This window comes from Aedes aegypti, chromosome 2 (genome assembly GCF_002204515.2).
Source record: "Aedes aegypti strain LVP_AGWG chromosome 2, AaegL5.0 Primary Assembly, whole genome shotgun sequence".
NCBI lineage: Eukaryota > Metazoa > Arthropoda > Insecta > Diptera > Culicidae > Aedes > Aedes aegypti.
The window spans coordinates 364,419,897-364,436,423 of record NC_035108.1 but is presented as its reverse complement, the minus strand read 5'-3'; the positions used below and the strand labels follow the sequence as shown (position 1 = coordinate 364,436,423).

At 43.8% G+C, this 16,527-nt stretch overlaps 1 protein-coding gene across 1 annotated transcript in view; it reads right to left on the bottom strand.

The window, feature by feature from the left end:
* LOC5576502 (tyrosine-protein kinase hopscotch) overlaps positions 1 to 16,527 on the bottom strand; it is a 69,909-nt gene that overhangs the window by 23,696 nt on the left and 29,686 nt on the right. Inside the window, exon 2 of the mRNA XM_001662644.3 lies at positions 12,936 to 13,491. Within this exon, the coding sequence (XP_001662694.2) occupies positions 12,936 to 13,175 (240 nt within the window). The 5' untranslated portion in view covers positions 13,176 to 13,491. The remainder of the gene's footprint in view (positions 1 to 12,935; positions 13,492 to 16,527) is intronic.

Sequence of the window (16,527 nt, the reverse complement as noted above, 5' to 3'; positions counted from 1 at the left end):
AGGAAATCCGAAACGTTTGATGCAATCCAGGACTTTGTGCAGAATTTGAAGACACAGTTTGGCAAACCGCCAAAAGTGCTGAGGTCCGATCAAGGAGGAGAATACCGTGGCTCCAATTTGGTTACTTTCCTGAAGCGTGAAGGCATCAAGCAACAATTCACAGCAGCATACTCGCCGCAACAAAACGGGATCGCCGAGAGAAAGAACCGTTCGCTGGTGGAGATGGCTAGGTGCATGCTACTGGAGGCAAAAATGTCCAACAGCTACTGGGGCGAAGCAATCAACACGGCCAATTATCTTCAAAATATGCTGCCAACGAAAGCGGTTGAGTTGACACCCTACGAAATTTGGCATGGCGCCAAACCGGATGTTGCGAAGTTGCAAGTCTTCGGGACTAAAGCGTACGTTTCCGTTCCTGATGCCAAACGAACGGAACTGGAATCCAAGGCTGAGAAGTTAACCTTCGTCGGCTATTTGTTGCAACATAAAGCGTGGCGGCTCATCAATATGAAGACGAACAAGTTGACCATTAGCCGGGACACTCGGTTCCTGCCACCGACAGATAACAACGAAGAGGCTTCTGCAGATGAAAAAGGTACGTTATTCTTTTCATTATCATTCGAGACTGAGCAACAGAAGCAAGCATGTCTGCCAGGACCGGCAAACGCGACTGGTAACGCCAGTTGTTAGCGATAGCGAAGATGACTTTCATGGATTCGAAAATCATTCTGACGACAGCCAGTATGAAGGCGCGGGTATAGACGACGACGACCACGCCGTACCACAAGACGAAGATTTGTCACAACCAGAAGTGGAACTGGCACGCAACGAGCAAGCTGTGAGTACACCATTGCGATCAATCAGGATGAACAAAGGTGCCCCCCTTCAACGGTACTGTGCTGACGGTAGACTGGCACATTATAATTGCGATGAGCCTCGAAGCTACCCAGAGGCAGTGTCTAGTCCAGAAGCAAATTTTCGGAAGCAAGCCATGCAAGATGAGCTGAAGTCGCTGCACGAATACAACAAGTGGGAGCTGTCCACGTTACCACCCTGCAAGAAAGCCATCGGATGCCGCTGGATTTTCAAAAAGTCTAGTCGCTCAAGGCTTTACGCAGAAATATGGAGTGGACTACGGCGAAGTTTTTGCGCCTGTGGCAGCTAACGTTCCGGGCTCTGTTCTTTGTTGCCAGTCAACGCAATCTTTTAGTCAAGTATGCTGATGTGAAGACAGCTTACCTGAACGGAGATTTGAAAGAGACGGTATATTTGCGGCTGACTCCTGGATGTGCAGCCGATGGGGAAAACGTTGTGTGCCATCTGCGTAAGGGATTATACGGGCTAAAGCAGGCCGCTCGAATTTGGAACCACAAACTGGACGACGTGCGCAAGCAAATGAGGTTCAAGTCATCGAAGAACGACAGTTGTCTCTATGTCAGGAGGAGCAAAGGTAAGCTGTCCTATATTGCTGTCTACGTCGATGATTTCGTCAGTGTGTAAGACCTAATGGGAATACGAGGACATCATCAAGAAATTTCACGGTGACATCATTCGGGGACATCAATTTTTTCCTCGGAATTTAAGTGACCCGTTTGGAGAAACATATCGCGCTGAACCATAAAAGGTAATTGTTGTTGTTGTTGTTGTTGTTTGAGAGGGACTTTAACACGAAGGTCATTCGTAGCATAAAAGGTACATCAAGAAGCTCCTGGCCAGGTTCGGTCTAGAAGATGCAAAACCATCAAGCTTTCTGTTCTTCGGATAGTTCAGGGACGAAAAGCAAGTGGACTGTATTTTAAGAATTTTATTTAACGAAAACAAACACGTCTTAACTCGACGAAATTTTCTACTTTTATGATTTCCTTCTTTCCTTTCTCCTTCCTACTTCCGTTCGCATCGCGCCAAATCTACACAAACCCTCTCTTTCTACATCTCCTGTCGTCTGCGCTGGTAGCACACAGAGAAAAATAAAACATTTGATTCTGTTTTGCACTCTAACAAAAATTGATTCAAAAACCGAACATTGAATAATAAATCTTTCCACTTTTAGTGTAACATACTCCCCCGGGTGAGGCGAAGGTCTCACTTCTCCTTGGGCTCTGCTTGATCCGTGCAGTCATCGATGGGAAGCACAGCGATCTGGGTCGTCGGTCGCTTGTAGATGCTGTTGCTTGTGCGGATCGTAACCACACGTACCACTCCGTCCTTACCTGGGTGCGTTTCAACAATGCGACCCAACTTCCAGGTCTTAGGTGGCATGTTGTCCTCTTTCAGAATCATCACCTGCAATCTAGTGTGCAGCAACGTAGGGTCCTTGTACCGTTTGCTGCGCTTCTGAAGACTCGTCACGTACTCATTCGACCTCCGTGGCCAAAAATGCTGCATTCGTTCTTGCACCAGCTGGTACCGTGGCAAGCTCGTCTCCTTCAAATCACCGTACAGTGGTTCTGCTACCGCCATCAGTTCCCGTCCGACTAAGAAATGTCCTGGGCTCAGCGCTTCGTAATCGAAGGGATCATCCGTCAGTTCCATGAAGTGGTTATTCTCCGACAAAATCATCGGGTACTTCTGATCTTTCGGCAGATCGGAATTCCTTATGCGACCGCCGACTCGCTGCAGCCTTTCGTTGTCGTCGTACATTGGGTTCAAATTGCGCAGTTTTCCCTTCACTGGTTGCTTCGCCTGGATACAACCGATTTCCTCCTTATAGACTACCTGCTGGACAATGGTCACCATCGCCTTCTGTGCTTCGGTGTAGTCTTCGCTAATCAGTGCACCACTTCTGCGCGTCGTCTTGCTTCCTTTCAAGCGGCAGTTGTGTAGGAACCGAGTCACGTACCCAAAAATACGCTGCAGCTTCCGATAGCTGCTATACTTCAGGATCACATCGTACGGCTCAAGTTGTTTCTTCGGTACTACAGGATCTCGTTCCGGTACCCAAGTCGTCACAATTTGGTGGGCATATTCTCGCGGTTCCACCACACCACATTCTTCGTCTTCAACAATAGGAATCACACTTGGGCCAAACCACCATTTTTCACACCGCATTAAATCCTCAGGGAATACACCTCGTGACACCAAATCCGCTGGGTTGTGCTGAGTCGAAATATATTGCCACGTGTGCCACGCAAAAAGTTTTCTTATTTTCACTACGCGGTTTTGTACGAACACTGGGGTATTTGGCTTCATTTGTTTCAACCAGTTCAACACTATTTTCGAGTCCGACCAAAGCACCACCTTTGCGGTTGTTAATGCTAAGGTTTCGCGCACTTTATTCACTTGTTCAGCTAGCAGCAACGCAGCGCATAACTCTAGCCTCGGGATCGTCATCTCATCAGGGGTTGCGTCCACCTTGATGTCTAGTTGTAGTTCGTTCATTGGGGCAACTCGTGACTTGCCACAAATCAGTCGAACTTCTGCAGCACCATCACTCTTCACGCTTCTCATATAGATGCAACATCCGTACGCCACCTTGGAAGCGTCAGCAAATCCATGCAGCTCCACAGCCACCGTATCGTCAATAGTAATCCGCCGATCGATCCGGAGGGAATTCAAACAGCAAAGCTCGGATCTGAATCGGTTCCATATACGAAATTGCTCCTTTGGAATCGCGTCATCCCATCCTACGTTCTGTTGCCATAGCTGTTGCATTACCAGTTTGGCGATGAGTACCACCGGTGCTAGTAAGCCATGAGGATCGAACAGTTTTGACATATCGGACAGCACTGACCTCTTCGTGGGAACTTCAGAGCCATCGCTAATTGGCTTCACGTGGAACAGGAATTCATCGCTGGAGGGATCCCAAAGAATGCCAAGAGTTTTTATCACTCCGTTGATCTCGCAGTCTTCGAAGTTCATCTGCTTCTCCCTGGCATCAGCTGGAATGTCCTCGAGTAACGCCTCATCATTCGCACACCATTTGTGGAGCTGGAATCCACCTCTATCCAATAGTGCGATCAAATCTCGCTGGAGCTGCCTAGCATCGCTAAGCGTGTCAGCACCAGTCATCACATCATCGACGTAAAAGCATTTCTCAACTGCCTCGCTCGCCGCTGGGAAATCTTCTTGCTCGTCTCTAGCCAACTGGACAACCGATCGTGTCGCCAGGAAAGGCGCTGCAGCTGTACCGTAAGTAACAGTATTTAACTCCAACTCCTTCATTGGCTGATTTTTCGTTTCTCTCCACAGAATTCGCTGATACTTTCGATGAGCCTCGTGAACCATCACCTGCCGATACATTTTCGGGATGTCGGCGGTGAAGACGAATTTATGCAAGCGAAATCTCAATATCACATTGAAGAGTGACTCTTGCACTGTGGGCCCAATCTCCATCACATCGTTCAACGACAAATCTGAACTACTCTTCGCCGAAGCGTCGAACACCACTCTCAGCTTGGTAGTTGAGCTGTCCGGTTTAATCACGCAGTGGTGTGGAAGATAGTAGACAGACTCAGGCCTATCGCATTCGGAATCCGTCACAACTCGGCAATGGCCAAGTGCCAGATACTCGCTGATGAAATCAACGTACATTTGCTTCAACTCCGGTTGACCTTCTAAGCGACGCTCCAGAGACAAAAATCGTCGCATCGCTTGGTTCCGGGATTCTCCGAGCTCTTTAACTTTATCGCGGAATGGCAGCATTACCACATAACGGCCATCCTTGGTTCTACTGTGCGTCTCCTGGAAACTTAGTTCACATCTATCGTCTGGCCTTGGCGACGCATCACCTCCAAACTCGTCGATAGTCCAAAACCGCCGCAGCAGTTGGCACAGTTGCTCGTCGGTTTCCACCGATTTTCTAGCTTGACACACCTTCACGGTTCCGATCACCGCAGAGTCTGACACCGGTCCAGAAACGAGCCATCCAAGCTGACTCTCCTGCAACAATGGTAGATTCGGGGCCAATTTGATCTTACCTTTTTGCAGCACTTCGAAAAACAGCTCCGCACCGAGTAGCATGTCAATGCGACCTGGTTCGTAGAAATGCGGATCTGCTAGTTCCAGCGACTTGGGAATCTGCCAGCTGTGTGGGTCGATCTTAGAAGCCGGCAATGCACCGGTCACTCGGGGCACAACCAGATAATCCAACGACGCTTGGAAACCAGTTGTTCTTGATGCCACTCTAGCGTTCACTCTGTACTTCACAACAGTCTTCATCCCATTCACTCCGTCGATTGGGACGTTTGCACCCTCCTTTCGCAGTCGCAACAATTCCGCCATTCTGGTTGACATGAAGTTTGCCATCGCTCCGGAATCCAGCAGCACACGGCACTTATGCGCTACTTCGTTGGAATCATACACCATCACGATAGCTGTCGCCAACAAAATCTGCTTCGGCTGCATTGGCTCGATTGGAATCGTACACTTTGCTGCTGTCAGTGGATGGGAGGAACTCGTTGCTTGCTCTGCCGCAGGTGGCTGAGGGAATTCAACTGCAACAGGCTTCTTTTCTTCCGGATGCATCAGTACATGATGTTTCTTTGAGCAAGTTGGACACGTTTTACCGCTCTTGCAGGCTATCATTCGATGTCCTCGTAGCAGGCAGCTGAAACATAATCCCAACTGCTTCGCCTTCATATACCGCTCGTCAACATTCAACATTTTGAACGCTCCACATGCATCAATCGAATGAGCACTTCCGCACACGGGACATCCATCGGTCGTCTTCGAAATCATCACAGTGTGCGTCTTACTGGTAATGATAGATGGCTGGGTCTTCATCGGCACGATCTTGCTCTTGATTGGCATGACATTTTGTTCACACCGCTCCAGAACATGGCAATGCTTTCGCAGGAATGCAATCGTGTCCTTATACACAGGTAACTTACCGTGTTCACAAGATGCTTCCCAGCTTCTTCGGGTACTCGGATCCAACTTCGACGCTAGCAACGTGATAACGATGGCTTCAGACATCTTGTCCATCTTGAGCTTGTGGAACTCCAGGGACTCCACACGCTTCGTACATTCGTCGATCAACGTTCGCAGTTCCACTGACGACTCCTTGGCCATCTGCTTCAAGTTCAGCAACCTTGTCACGTGGCCATGAATCACCATCGAGAGGTTCTCGTAACGTTCGACCAGAATTCTCCATGCACCGTCGTAGTTGTTATCGTTGAGGGTCTGCTCATCGATTGCCCCCTTCGCATCTCCGACCAACGCCTTATCCAAATAATGGAGTTTCGTCGCCGGGGAATCCTGGGTGCACCGATCGACAATATCGCAAAATCTCGCCTTGAACTTGTGCCAGTGCTCGTATTTGCCATCGAATGTTGGCAATGGTGTTTGCTGCAACAACAACGATGGTGGCATTCTATACGGCACGACACTTTCCGGTACGCCACTGGATCCAGCACGATCACTGATTGCCACAGCATTACCTTGAAACTTCACAGCCAGCAGCTGTTTCTCTCGCTCCAACGCTGCCTCGTTCGCAATGGCCTTCTCGATGTCTTCGTAGTGCTGTATCATCTCACAGAGGGAAATTCGAACGAACTCGTACAGCTCTTCAAATTCGACGAATTTTGGCTCGAATTCTTCTCTCCTCTGTGGATCGGTGAGGTAAATACGATTCTGAAAATTGTTGTATTCCTCATAAGAAGAATCGACCGTCTTCAGATACAGCTTCAAGCCATGATGCGTGAACTTTTCAGGATCCTGTTCTGCATTCAAAATGGCCGACTTTATTCGCACCACTTTCGACCTTGCAGCGTGGCAACACTGCTCCAACGCAACAACACTTTCCGCCATTTCCTTCTCTTTCTGCCGCTGTTCAGCTTCCTCCTTCTGCTCACGCACACTACGAAGCACACTGAATTCACCGGTCGGGGTTGAAAATGGCGTCGACGGAAACAACACTTTCTTCACTTTACCAGAACGCAAAAACATTACATGCGAATAGTTCTTTTAGTTCTTCTTCTCACTACCGCACAATTTTCACGCTCTTCTTCTTCGTTGAAGCTTGACCTCCACTTTTCAAAGTTCTATTCTGCCGTCCGATTAGCAGCTCACACTTCCGGAACGCGCAAGTAACCGGGAGCTTTCTTCGACCACTCAATCGGGAACAGAATTCAATTTCCGACCACGTTTATCGGAAATCACTATCCGATGCAACGCATGCAATCGGATTCACTTCGCGATTCGACCGTCGCAACCGCCGAAACTCGCGTCGATTCTTTCTCGTTCCGCGCACGAATCGAGAATCTAATCTGCTTCCATCCACTAATCCGACATCCGGCACGATCGGACCAAAATGTTCTTCGGATAGTTCAGGGACGAAAAGCAAGTGGACTGTATTTTAAGAATTTTATTTAACGAAAACAAACACGTCTTAACTCGACGAAATTTTCTACTTTTATGATTTCCTTCTTTCCTTTCTCCTTCCTACTTCCGTTCGCATCGCGCCAAATCTACACAAACCCTCTCTTTCTACATCTCCTGTCGTCTGCGCTGGTAGCACACAGAGAAAAATAAAACATTTGATTCTGTTTTGCACTCTAACAAAAATTGATTCAAAAACCGAACATTGAATAATAAATCTTTCCACTTTTAGTGTAACACTTTCCATTGGATCCAGGCCACCTACATCCAAAGGAGGAGCGCCCAATAACCACCAATATGCCAGCTTAATCGGAGGGTTGTTGTACGTGGCATGTACACTCGCCCGGATGTTGTAGCAGCAGTTTCAATTCTTCGCAGAAAAACTAGCTGTCCCTCCAAGGCTGACTGGTGGAAGCTAAACGCATCCTGCGATACCTCAAAGTTACTGTCGACCACGAACTGGTCCTGGGTGCGGATTCCACGCAACTGGAAGTATTTGTGCCGACTGGGCAGGTGACACCAAGGATCTCAAATCGACCACTGGTTATTTGATCCGATACGCAGTTGGTGTGATTGGGTGGTGCTCCAGGAAGCAGGAATGCGTGACCTTGAGCAGTTCAGAAGCCGAGTACGTTGTAATCACGGAAAGCTGCAATGAATTATCCTGGGCAAGCTATCTAGAAGGGAGGTAATCCAATCTGCCAGATTCTTCATTCCGCCATTTTGAAACAACAAGTGACAGCTGGCGACTTTGTTTTGGTTGAAGTTCAATCTGCGGCAAGAAGGCTCATGGAGGCGCGAGAAAATTTTCACTCGACTGCTGTTACTAGCAGTAAACAATCCCTAACAATTCCATAGAAACGGTAGATTGAAGAACAAAGTACACAAACCCGCCAGCCAACTAGCTCGCCAGCTGTCACTTCCACTTCCTCTGCATCTGACCTCACTTCGCACCCACTGACTGCTTAGATCGCTGAACCTCTCTTCAATAAATCTTGATCCTGGGTTTTACGGCTATTCGACGATCTGGACATCAAGACTCAACTGCCAGTCATTATCCACGAAGATAACCAGAGCGCAATCAAGCAATTGGAATCTAATTCCGGTGAACGCCGATCAAAACACGTGGACACGAGATTTCACTACGCTCGTCAGTTGAAGCAACAGGGAATCATCAGTCCACAATATCTTCCAACAAACGAAATGATTGCAGACATGATGACGAAGCCACTTCCTCGTGTCAAGCAGTCAAGATTCCTTGTCGCAGCTATGATTCTTCCGTCGAGGAGGAGTGTTGGCGATGAGATCTAGTAGGCGACTATTAATCATTGCAAACATAAATTAGTTGATTTTTAAATAAAATGCATTCCAAGCACGGTATACAAAACAAGGTAGGTTATTCCTAAGTGTAAACAACGATTTTCAATCAAAACATGTGTCGTCATTCCTATCGTCAAGCATGAGACTCAAAGGATAGTAAAAGAGAGCAGGCCTTGCTTTCTTTTTCACTCGTTCGGGTTTGCGATATTAATGACGTCACCACCAAATGTCATTTTTCGGAATCTAATACCTTGCTTCTTTATACCGTGATTTCAAGTTTGTCTCTTGTCAAGATCAGAAGTTTTATTTCAACCAAGAGTAGAATACCCGGTCTACGGCCATTCACCATCCAAGATCATAGAAGGTCGAATTAGAGTTGAAATTTACAAACTTTTTAAATGCGGCCATGTCAGTAAACAGTGCAAAACTGCATGCGGATAAGCCGCATTGAGGAAAGAGGAACTGAGCTGCGGAAAAAGGCCGCCAAAGCCTTCGATTTCTGAAGGATGTGCTTAACATCGGTTCGGTGTCATGTAAACAGCAAATTTTAGCATTCGACCGATATAATGCAAACAGAGGATGTTTTTCCTTTTTTAGGCGCGACGAGCGACAGCCTGCTCGGACGGCAATCGTTTGCCGGTATAATGCAAACAAAGTCTTTTATGCAACAACCATATTTGCACACACCTAGAATCGATAAAGGAGGTAAAGTTGACAGCTGTGCACTCTGTCGCGAATTTTCGGGGTTACACTGTTCTGCAACATTCTTAAATTCGCGACACACTATCTCCATAGTTGGAAAATGGAGATAAGGAATAGGAAACTGGGACTGGCCCTTCACAAGACTGAGATGGTGATGGACCGCAAGTTTGAGCAAAGCGCGGTAGGTGATTGCGCCATATAACCCCTTAACCCGTATAGGCCTGAGTGAAAGCAAAAATACTAAAACCCTCACCGCTCAGCGAATTCTTAACGGATTCAAATGATTTTTTGTCAGTTCATTGGCCCACATATCTAGTTTCTAGAAGTGGCCAGAGAAACTCGGAAATATTCATGTGGCCGGAGTTATTCCGGTGGGTCACTGGGTCAGGTCGGCTGTTTTTTAGGACATGCCAAGTTATCGCTATTTATTTGCAATGACAATCATTTTAATGTGCATTAATCGTTGAGATCTGTTATTCAACATTATAAATGAAGAGCTTTGTACCGTTTAAAATATACCGGATGTGGCCATTCGGACGTAATGTCCGGAAGAACCGGCTATAGATTTGTTTGATACTAAACCGTTTAAATTCATGAAAAATAGAATTCAAACATTATTGTGCACTAAATTGCGTTCCATTAAGCATGGCATAGATGTTCAGATACAAATTGGCAACTTTACTGTAAGATTGAGGCGTACCGGGACCCGAAAATGGTCATTTATAGGACCAATCAAATGCAAAATTCATAGTTATCGAATTCAATCGTTTCTCAAAAGGTTTACACTGATGCAGTTTTCTTGAAATTCCGTCATATAGTGACTACATTATAACTGATTCCGAAAATAATTTGTGCCATAAAATTTGCCTATCTCTAGAGGCACAAACGCACAGTTCCCTTTTCACTCGACCTGACTCAGTGACCCACCGGAATAACTCCGGCCACAGGAATATTTCCATGTTCCTCTGTCCACTTCTAGAAACTATATATGTGGGCCAGTATACTGAGAAAAAATCATTTGAATCCATTAAGAACTCGTTGAGCGATGAGGGTTTTAGAATTTTTGCTTTCACTCAGGCCTATACGGGTTAAACATCTTGGGGTAGTAATCGATGACAAGCTCAGCTTCACTGGCATCCTTGAAAGTGCGATAATGTCTAACAGTTCTGTTGTAATTACCAACAAACGTAAGCTCTTGGCAGGCGTGGCGCTATCCATACTTAGGTATGGAGGACCAACCTGGTTAAAAACGCTCGGAACTAACAGAAACCTAAAGCAGTTGGAAGGCACGTACAGGATCATGTGCTTAAGTAAGAGTACCAAGTGCATACCAAACGGTTTCTAAAGAGGTCGTATGCATCATAACCGTGATGACGCCCATCGGGTTCATCATCAAGAAAGATGTTCAATGCTTCAACCAAAGAGGTACCAGAGGAGTCCGCAACGCGTGTAAAGCGGCAACGCTCAGAAGTTGGTAGCAGGAATGGGAGCACTCCGCTAGAGATAGGTAGATGGACCCATTGGCTAATGCCAAATTGCTATAAAAGAAAGTATAAGGAAGTGAACTTCCACCTGACGCAGTTTCTGCCAGGACATGGTTGTTATAGTAAATACCTGGACCTGCATAGGTTCGGGCACTCAGAATTTCCAGCGCGCACAATTGTGCTGGTGTGGAGAAACAAGCGGAGCATGTCGTGTTCGATTGTCCGCGATTTATAGTTGTGAGAGATCGCATGCTCGTTACATGCGAAGGTCCCATTCAATATAATCCAGATAATGTGTGTGGGTGCCGAGTGCTGAAATGCAGTAACTACGGCTGTCACTCAGATTATGCTGGAATTGCAGCCTATGGTGTGCAGAGGATTATCCCTGTCGAGGCTGGTCCACTGTAATAATGCTTTAAACGGCTAGAAAAAATGGTTTGTCGAAGCTAGTTTTGCTCAAGTGCTACATGCCCTGGTCCTTCCCCGAAGTAATATCGTAAGATGGTTCCGGGAGAAAAAAGTCTGAGGCCATGGGTAAAGTCTGTGAATTCTGTACACCAAATAAAGAACATGTGCTGGTTTTAGTGGATCCTCAGTGATGCAAAAAACCCACACTCGCGGAGTTATCTTGTCAGGGGTCTGCTTGTAGTTTTCTCCCATTTAGACATGCAAAGAAGTTCATAACTATGGAAGTGTTCATAGGGATTCTTAGCTTAGAATCTGGCGTTGGTATGACCCATACACTACTCTACGTTCAGTAAGAAGAATGGAATCACCTGCATCAGTTCAATTGAAGCTGTTAATTGTACTTTCAACGGCATAACTGCATAATTACTCCCGCGTGAACTGCAACGCAATTACGCATAATTTACCGGCAGCACAAACTGCGCATTTTTGTAATCGAAAGCAAATGCCGCCATCAACCCAAAATTACCCACATCCATCCCGACGATAAATGGAGGGTTGTGCGGAAAGCACGCGATTAAACGGCCTACCAACTCTCTGCAGCAAGCAACGATGACCGAGTAGTGAGTATCGACAAACGCTTACCGCAGCACAATCGAATGCATTGAGCACACGACACCCGTATCCCGATGCTTCTGATCTTCCGCACAACCCCACCCATGACTATATGACAAAAAAAAACAGAGAAAGTACAGTTACGGACGAAACTTTAAGGCCGTGGCCACCAAAGTGCGGCCCGCGGGCCACACTTGATGACTGTATCTCTTAAGTCCGATGAGTTCTGCAATTTTTTTTCTTTGGAAAGCTATTTACTCCCAAAGTTATCAAAAACATGAAACTGAATTACTGCTGATCACTGCTTTAAGGCCACCCCATAACAACAACAAAAAATTCAATGGATTTCTGTATTACTAGCATATTGCTATTGTGATTTCAAAATTTATCATTTCATTCTACAATTTAGTTCTACGAGCAACGCATTTTCAGAATATAACTGTAGCAAACGTAATTAACAGGAACGTATGAACATTAAGAACTTGAAAAATGTGCGACAAAACATGAGACCAGGAGTTTTTCAAGAAACCGTTTAGAGTTCTATATTGAAATTCTATTTATTTAGCAAAATCGATGAGATAGAAAATGATAAAAAAAAACTTTTATAAGATAGGATTTATAAGGAACATTTTGTAATCAGCGACTTCTATTTTTCAATGAATCAAATGTTTTCAACCCTCTATTTGTACAATTTTGGTTCAAAGATTCAATTAATGGGGCTTGGAATTAGCTCACCGCTCTCAATGTGCACAAATCGTAAGCTCAATCTCGCACCTGCAGGAGCAACCGTTGCGATCAATGGACGAAACACTACTCTGATGATACGTAACTTTATTATTTCATATTTACTTGAAAAACTGCAGTTTACTGTTAGTAGATAAAAGATATTCTTCAACAAATCGTGAATGTACTTGAGATGGATGTAGTTTTTGGTAAAACATGATTTATGTGGTCTTATGTTTTGGTCACATTGCATGTAGTAAAATGAAATGATACATACAAATTATAAATTGAATTAGTTAAGCGATTATGGAAAATATGAGTGAGGAGATCTTAAAGTTTTGCCCGTCACTGTATATGGACGCTACTCACCTTGAACCGTACGCGAAAGTCGTACTTTTTGCCGGCTTGTGGCCGGGCACTCGGTGCCAGGAACCATGGTTCGTCGTGTATTCGAAGGCCCAACAGCAGCTGCACCAACGGACCAATGCCGTACCGCTGGCAGAGACTGGTGCACAGATCCTCGCAGGTATCGCCCTCCCGAGCCGGGACGTCGATGAAGCATTCCTTCAGATAGATATACACCTGATATTTGTTCTCATGCTCCGACATGGTCGGAATCCGAATCCCGGGATGCAAAAAAACTCACACACCCGAGGCGGCAATCTTCTGCTCGTCGGTCGGTCACTTCACTTTGTGGATCATCAAAATTTCCTGTTAGATTGCACTGGCGTATGGCAGTTCCACTGGCAGCCTACATAACAAGACTTTTGCCCAAGCACGGGCTCGCACTAATCACCAAGAAGCGCCCCGACACATGCGACAAGGCCAATTTGCGTACGCTGGTTATCACAGTTTCAATGCATGGCGGGTAGGAAATTGTTTTTGTTTCAATCACTAACACTTGGATTATTTTTTTGTTTTCATCCTGCAAGTAATACAGAAAAAAAATGGAACTTATTGTAAAAACACGCAGCAGTAGAAAGTGTAACACTGTGTATTTTAAGCCAACATATTTTGTATTTGTATTTTGTGTATTTTAAGCCAACATATTTTCTTGGTTTTCCTTTTTTGATGAGTTTTGTTAAAAACTAAACGTCGCTTAGTTCCATGGTTTATCCTATAAATATTCTCAAAATTGGAATTGTCTTGCTTTCAATTTTGCTGATTGAATTGATTGAATGAAATAATGTTTTTTGGTAAAACGATTTTCACAAACGGTAAGGTCAGCTAGTGGAAGCTTGGAATCAATTCCAGATCTCCACAAAAATTGTCTACTGTATATCTCACATGGGTTATGTATAATGTTTTGAACGCCTTTTTAAGAGTGTTTTGCTTCTGGAAACGTAATGTCAGAAAGAAAAAGAAGAAAAACATTGGGTGATATCCTAAAGATTTTTTCTTAAGGAATCCTTGAGAAACCTCGAATCCTGGATAGTTTTTACAGTGATAAACGCATAACTGCAAACATTGCGCTAGCTTATAGCATTTCCTGGTGGAAACTCAAAATAAACTAAATAAAGATAATACAACTGAATTAAGCTTTAAATGGGAACCTGGAAAATTCCCCTATGAAGTCTCATGAATAAAACCCTGCAGTAATTACTCGAGGAATCGGTGAACATAAGGGCGGTTCAAAATTTAGAAATGTTTGAGAATCCAATCTCCCATATGTTCCTTACCATCCTGATTTAAAGGTGGCCCAAAGACAATGTAGGTTTATATGGAAATTACTATGGAGAAATTTTGAGACATGATGCAAGCACGCTAGTACTGGAATGTAAGTACAAACTTATTATCCCATAGTAGAAACTCATTCATTAAACCATAATAAAGAAATTTGCTGAAGAGAGAAATTCAATCCGATGGATAGCAGAAGAGATATTCATGAGTTTGTTTGCTATTATTTAGGACAAGAGTCGATTGAGACCAAATCAATCGTAGATGGGTTTCTAGAAGAGGAAAAACATGAAGGGCTATCAGGGTGTTGAATTTAGAAATATCCTGAAGAGCGCTCATAAAACAAAATTCTGCCGTTGGAATTACCGTTTTGTCTCAAATTCCGAACAGACTCATATTCCGAACACTCAGTTTTTGTATGGCGATTTGGTTGAAATGTTTCGCTGAAATATGTCACCAAATAACAAGGATATGGCAGTCAATTGCAATTCAATTTCATCGTCTCCAATATAATTTTTACTGCGGGAGTAGTGATGATTCACTAGCTTGAGATCAGTAGAACTAGCTCAGATAACCCAAGTAACATTTTTAGTTTTTTCATTTACTACAAGCTGTTGTTACCACCATATCGTTAAAACTCATTTTAGCACTTATTAGTCTTAATAACCTTAATAAACCTTTGATAAAACTCCGTTAAGCCCGAAAAGGCCCACACTACAGGAGGTTGTTAAGACTATACCTTAAAACTGTTTCTAAACTTCTTAGTTTTGTATCGTATGAATACATTTACCCTTGTAGTATGCTATAAAACATTCATAAGAGCTATTGTATAGACTCATTGAGCTCAACTAGCGGTATTAAATCTTTTAAGATATCCTAATACACGGAATAAAACCAATGTTAAGAGCTTATGATTGAACAAACATCAACCGATAAGTTGTTTATAAACCATAACCTTTTTTGATATTGAAACCGTCATGATGTCTGCCGACTCATAATAATCAATTAAAATAATCATTTTTTGCATGGCAGAAAATTTCCTTACGATCGCGTGAAATTCCTGCCAATAAAAATTTACTGGTGGAATGAAATAAAAATTTTCGATTTACAGCAACGCGCCACAGTTACGACATCATTATTGGCTATCTAATATTTTAATCCATGCCATTTTCAGAATGATTTCATGCTCATCTCAATCGTAAATTGAAATTTTCCACGCATATTGTCAATTATCAATCCGAAACGGCGACAATAAAAATGAATTCCATCCAGTTAAATCTTGCTGGTCTTGTCTGGGATAGTTTAAGATCAATTGGTGATTGTTCAGAATCAATATAATCATTCATAAACACTTTTGATCTTAAGAACCCGTGCGCAAAACCCTCACTGGCTAAAATATTCCTAAATCAGAATATTTGTTCTGCACTAAGACAAATAGGTTTTTTAAGAGCCTTGACTTAAACTCAATGCACTCAGGAAAGCTAGTGCTGTCAAAAAGGTAAACAAATCGGAAGATTCAGTTTTGTGATGCAATTCATTTTATTAAATTTGTGCCGTTATGCATCTGGATTGTTATAATGAAGCCCGCCGTGCTTGATCGGCTGTACTGATGCAGAAAACGGTAAGTGCCTGAAAAATGAAAGCTTTTTTCGTGTAGCTCAGCTGTTGTGTGCAGCATAGTTGTCCCACTAGAACGGGAAGTTCAGGCAAGCATGGGAAAAATATGCTTTATACGGTAGTCTGTTAATTCTTCGAGAGGAATATATGTCATATCTATGTTTGCGTTTTGATTAATCCTTATTTCACTACATGATTATCATTATCAACATAATGATATTGATAACCACACGCAGACTGCATTCCAATAACATCCATCAGACAGTTGAGTTTTAAGAAGGCTTTAACATGACTTAGTGTAGTCTTAGAAGTTTTACCCATGCCTTGACAAGACAAGCAAGATGAGGTTTTATATTTAGGTTTTAATAGACACTACACAACTCCTTCAAAATACAATTTATTATCAACAAATGTGGCCAGCAAATAAGTTTTAACGGTAGCTCTTGTAGATATCTACAAAGCATTTTAAAGTGGGTTTTACCGAAAAGAACGTTTGGCACTTTGCAATGCTTTATTAAATCTGTTAGGAATGAATACATCTCTAATAAAACCTCCATAAAAAACATCTAAGATCAAAAAGCACTGAAATTGTTACTTGGGAAATTTATTTGCGAAATTATTCATTTGAATACGGATTATTCGTGCTGTTCGCAATTTGAATCAAGGT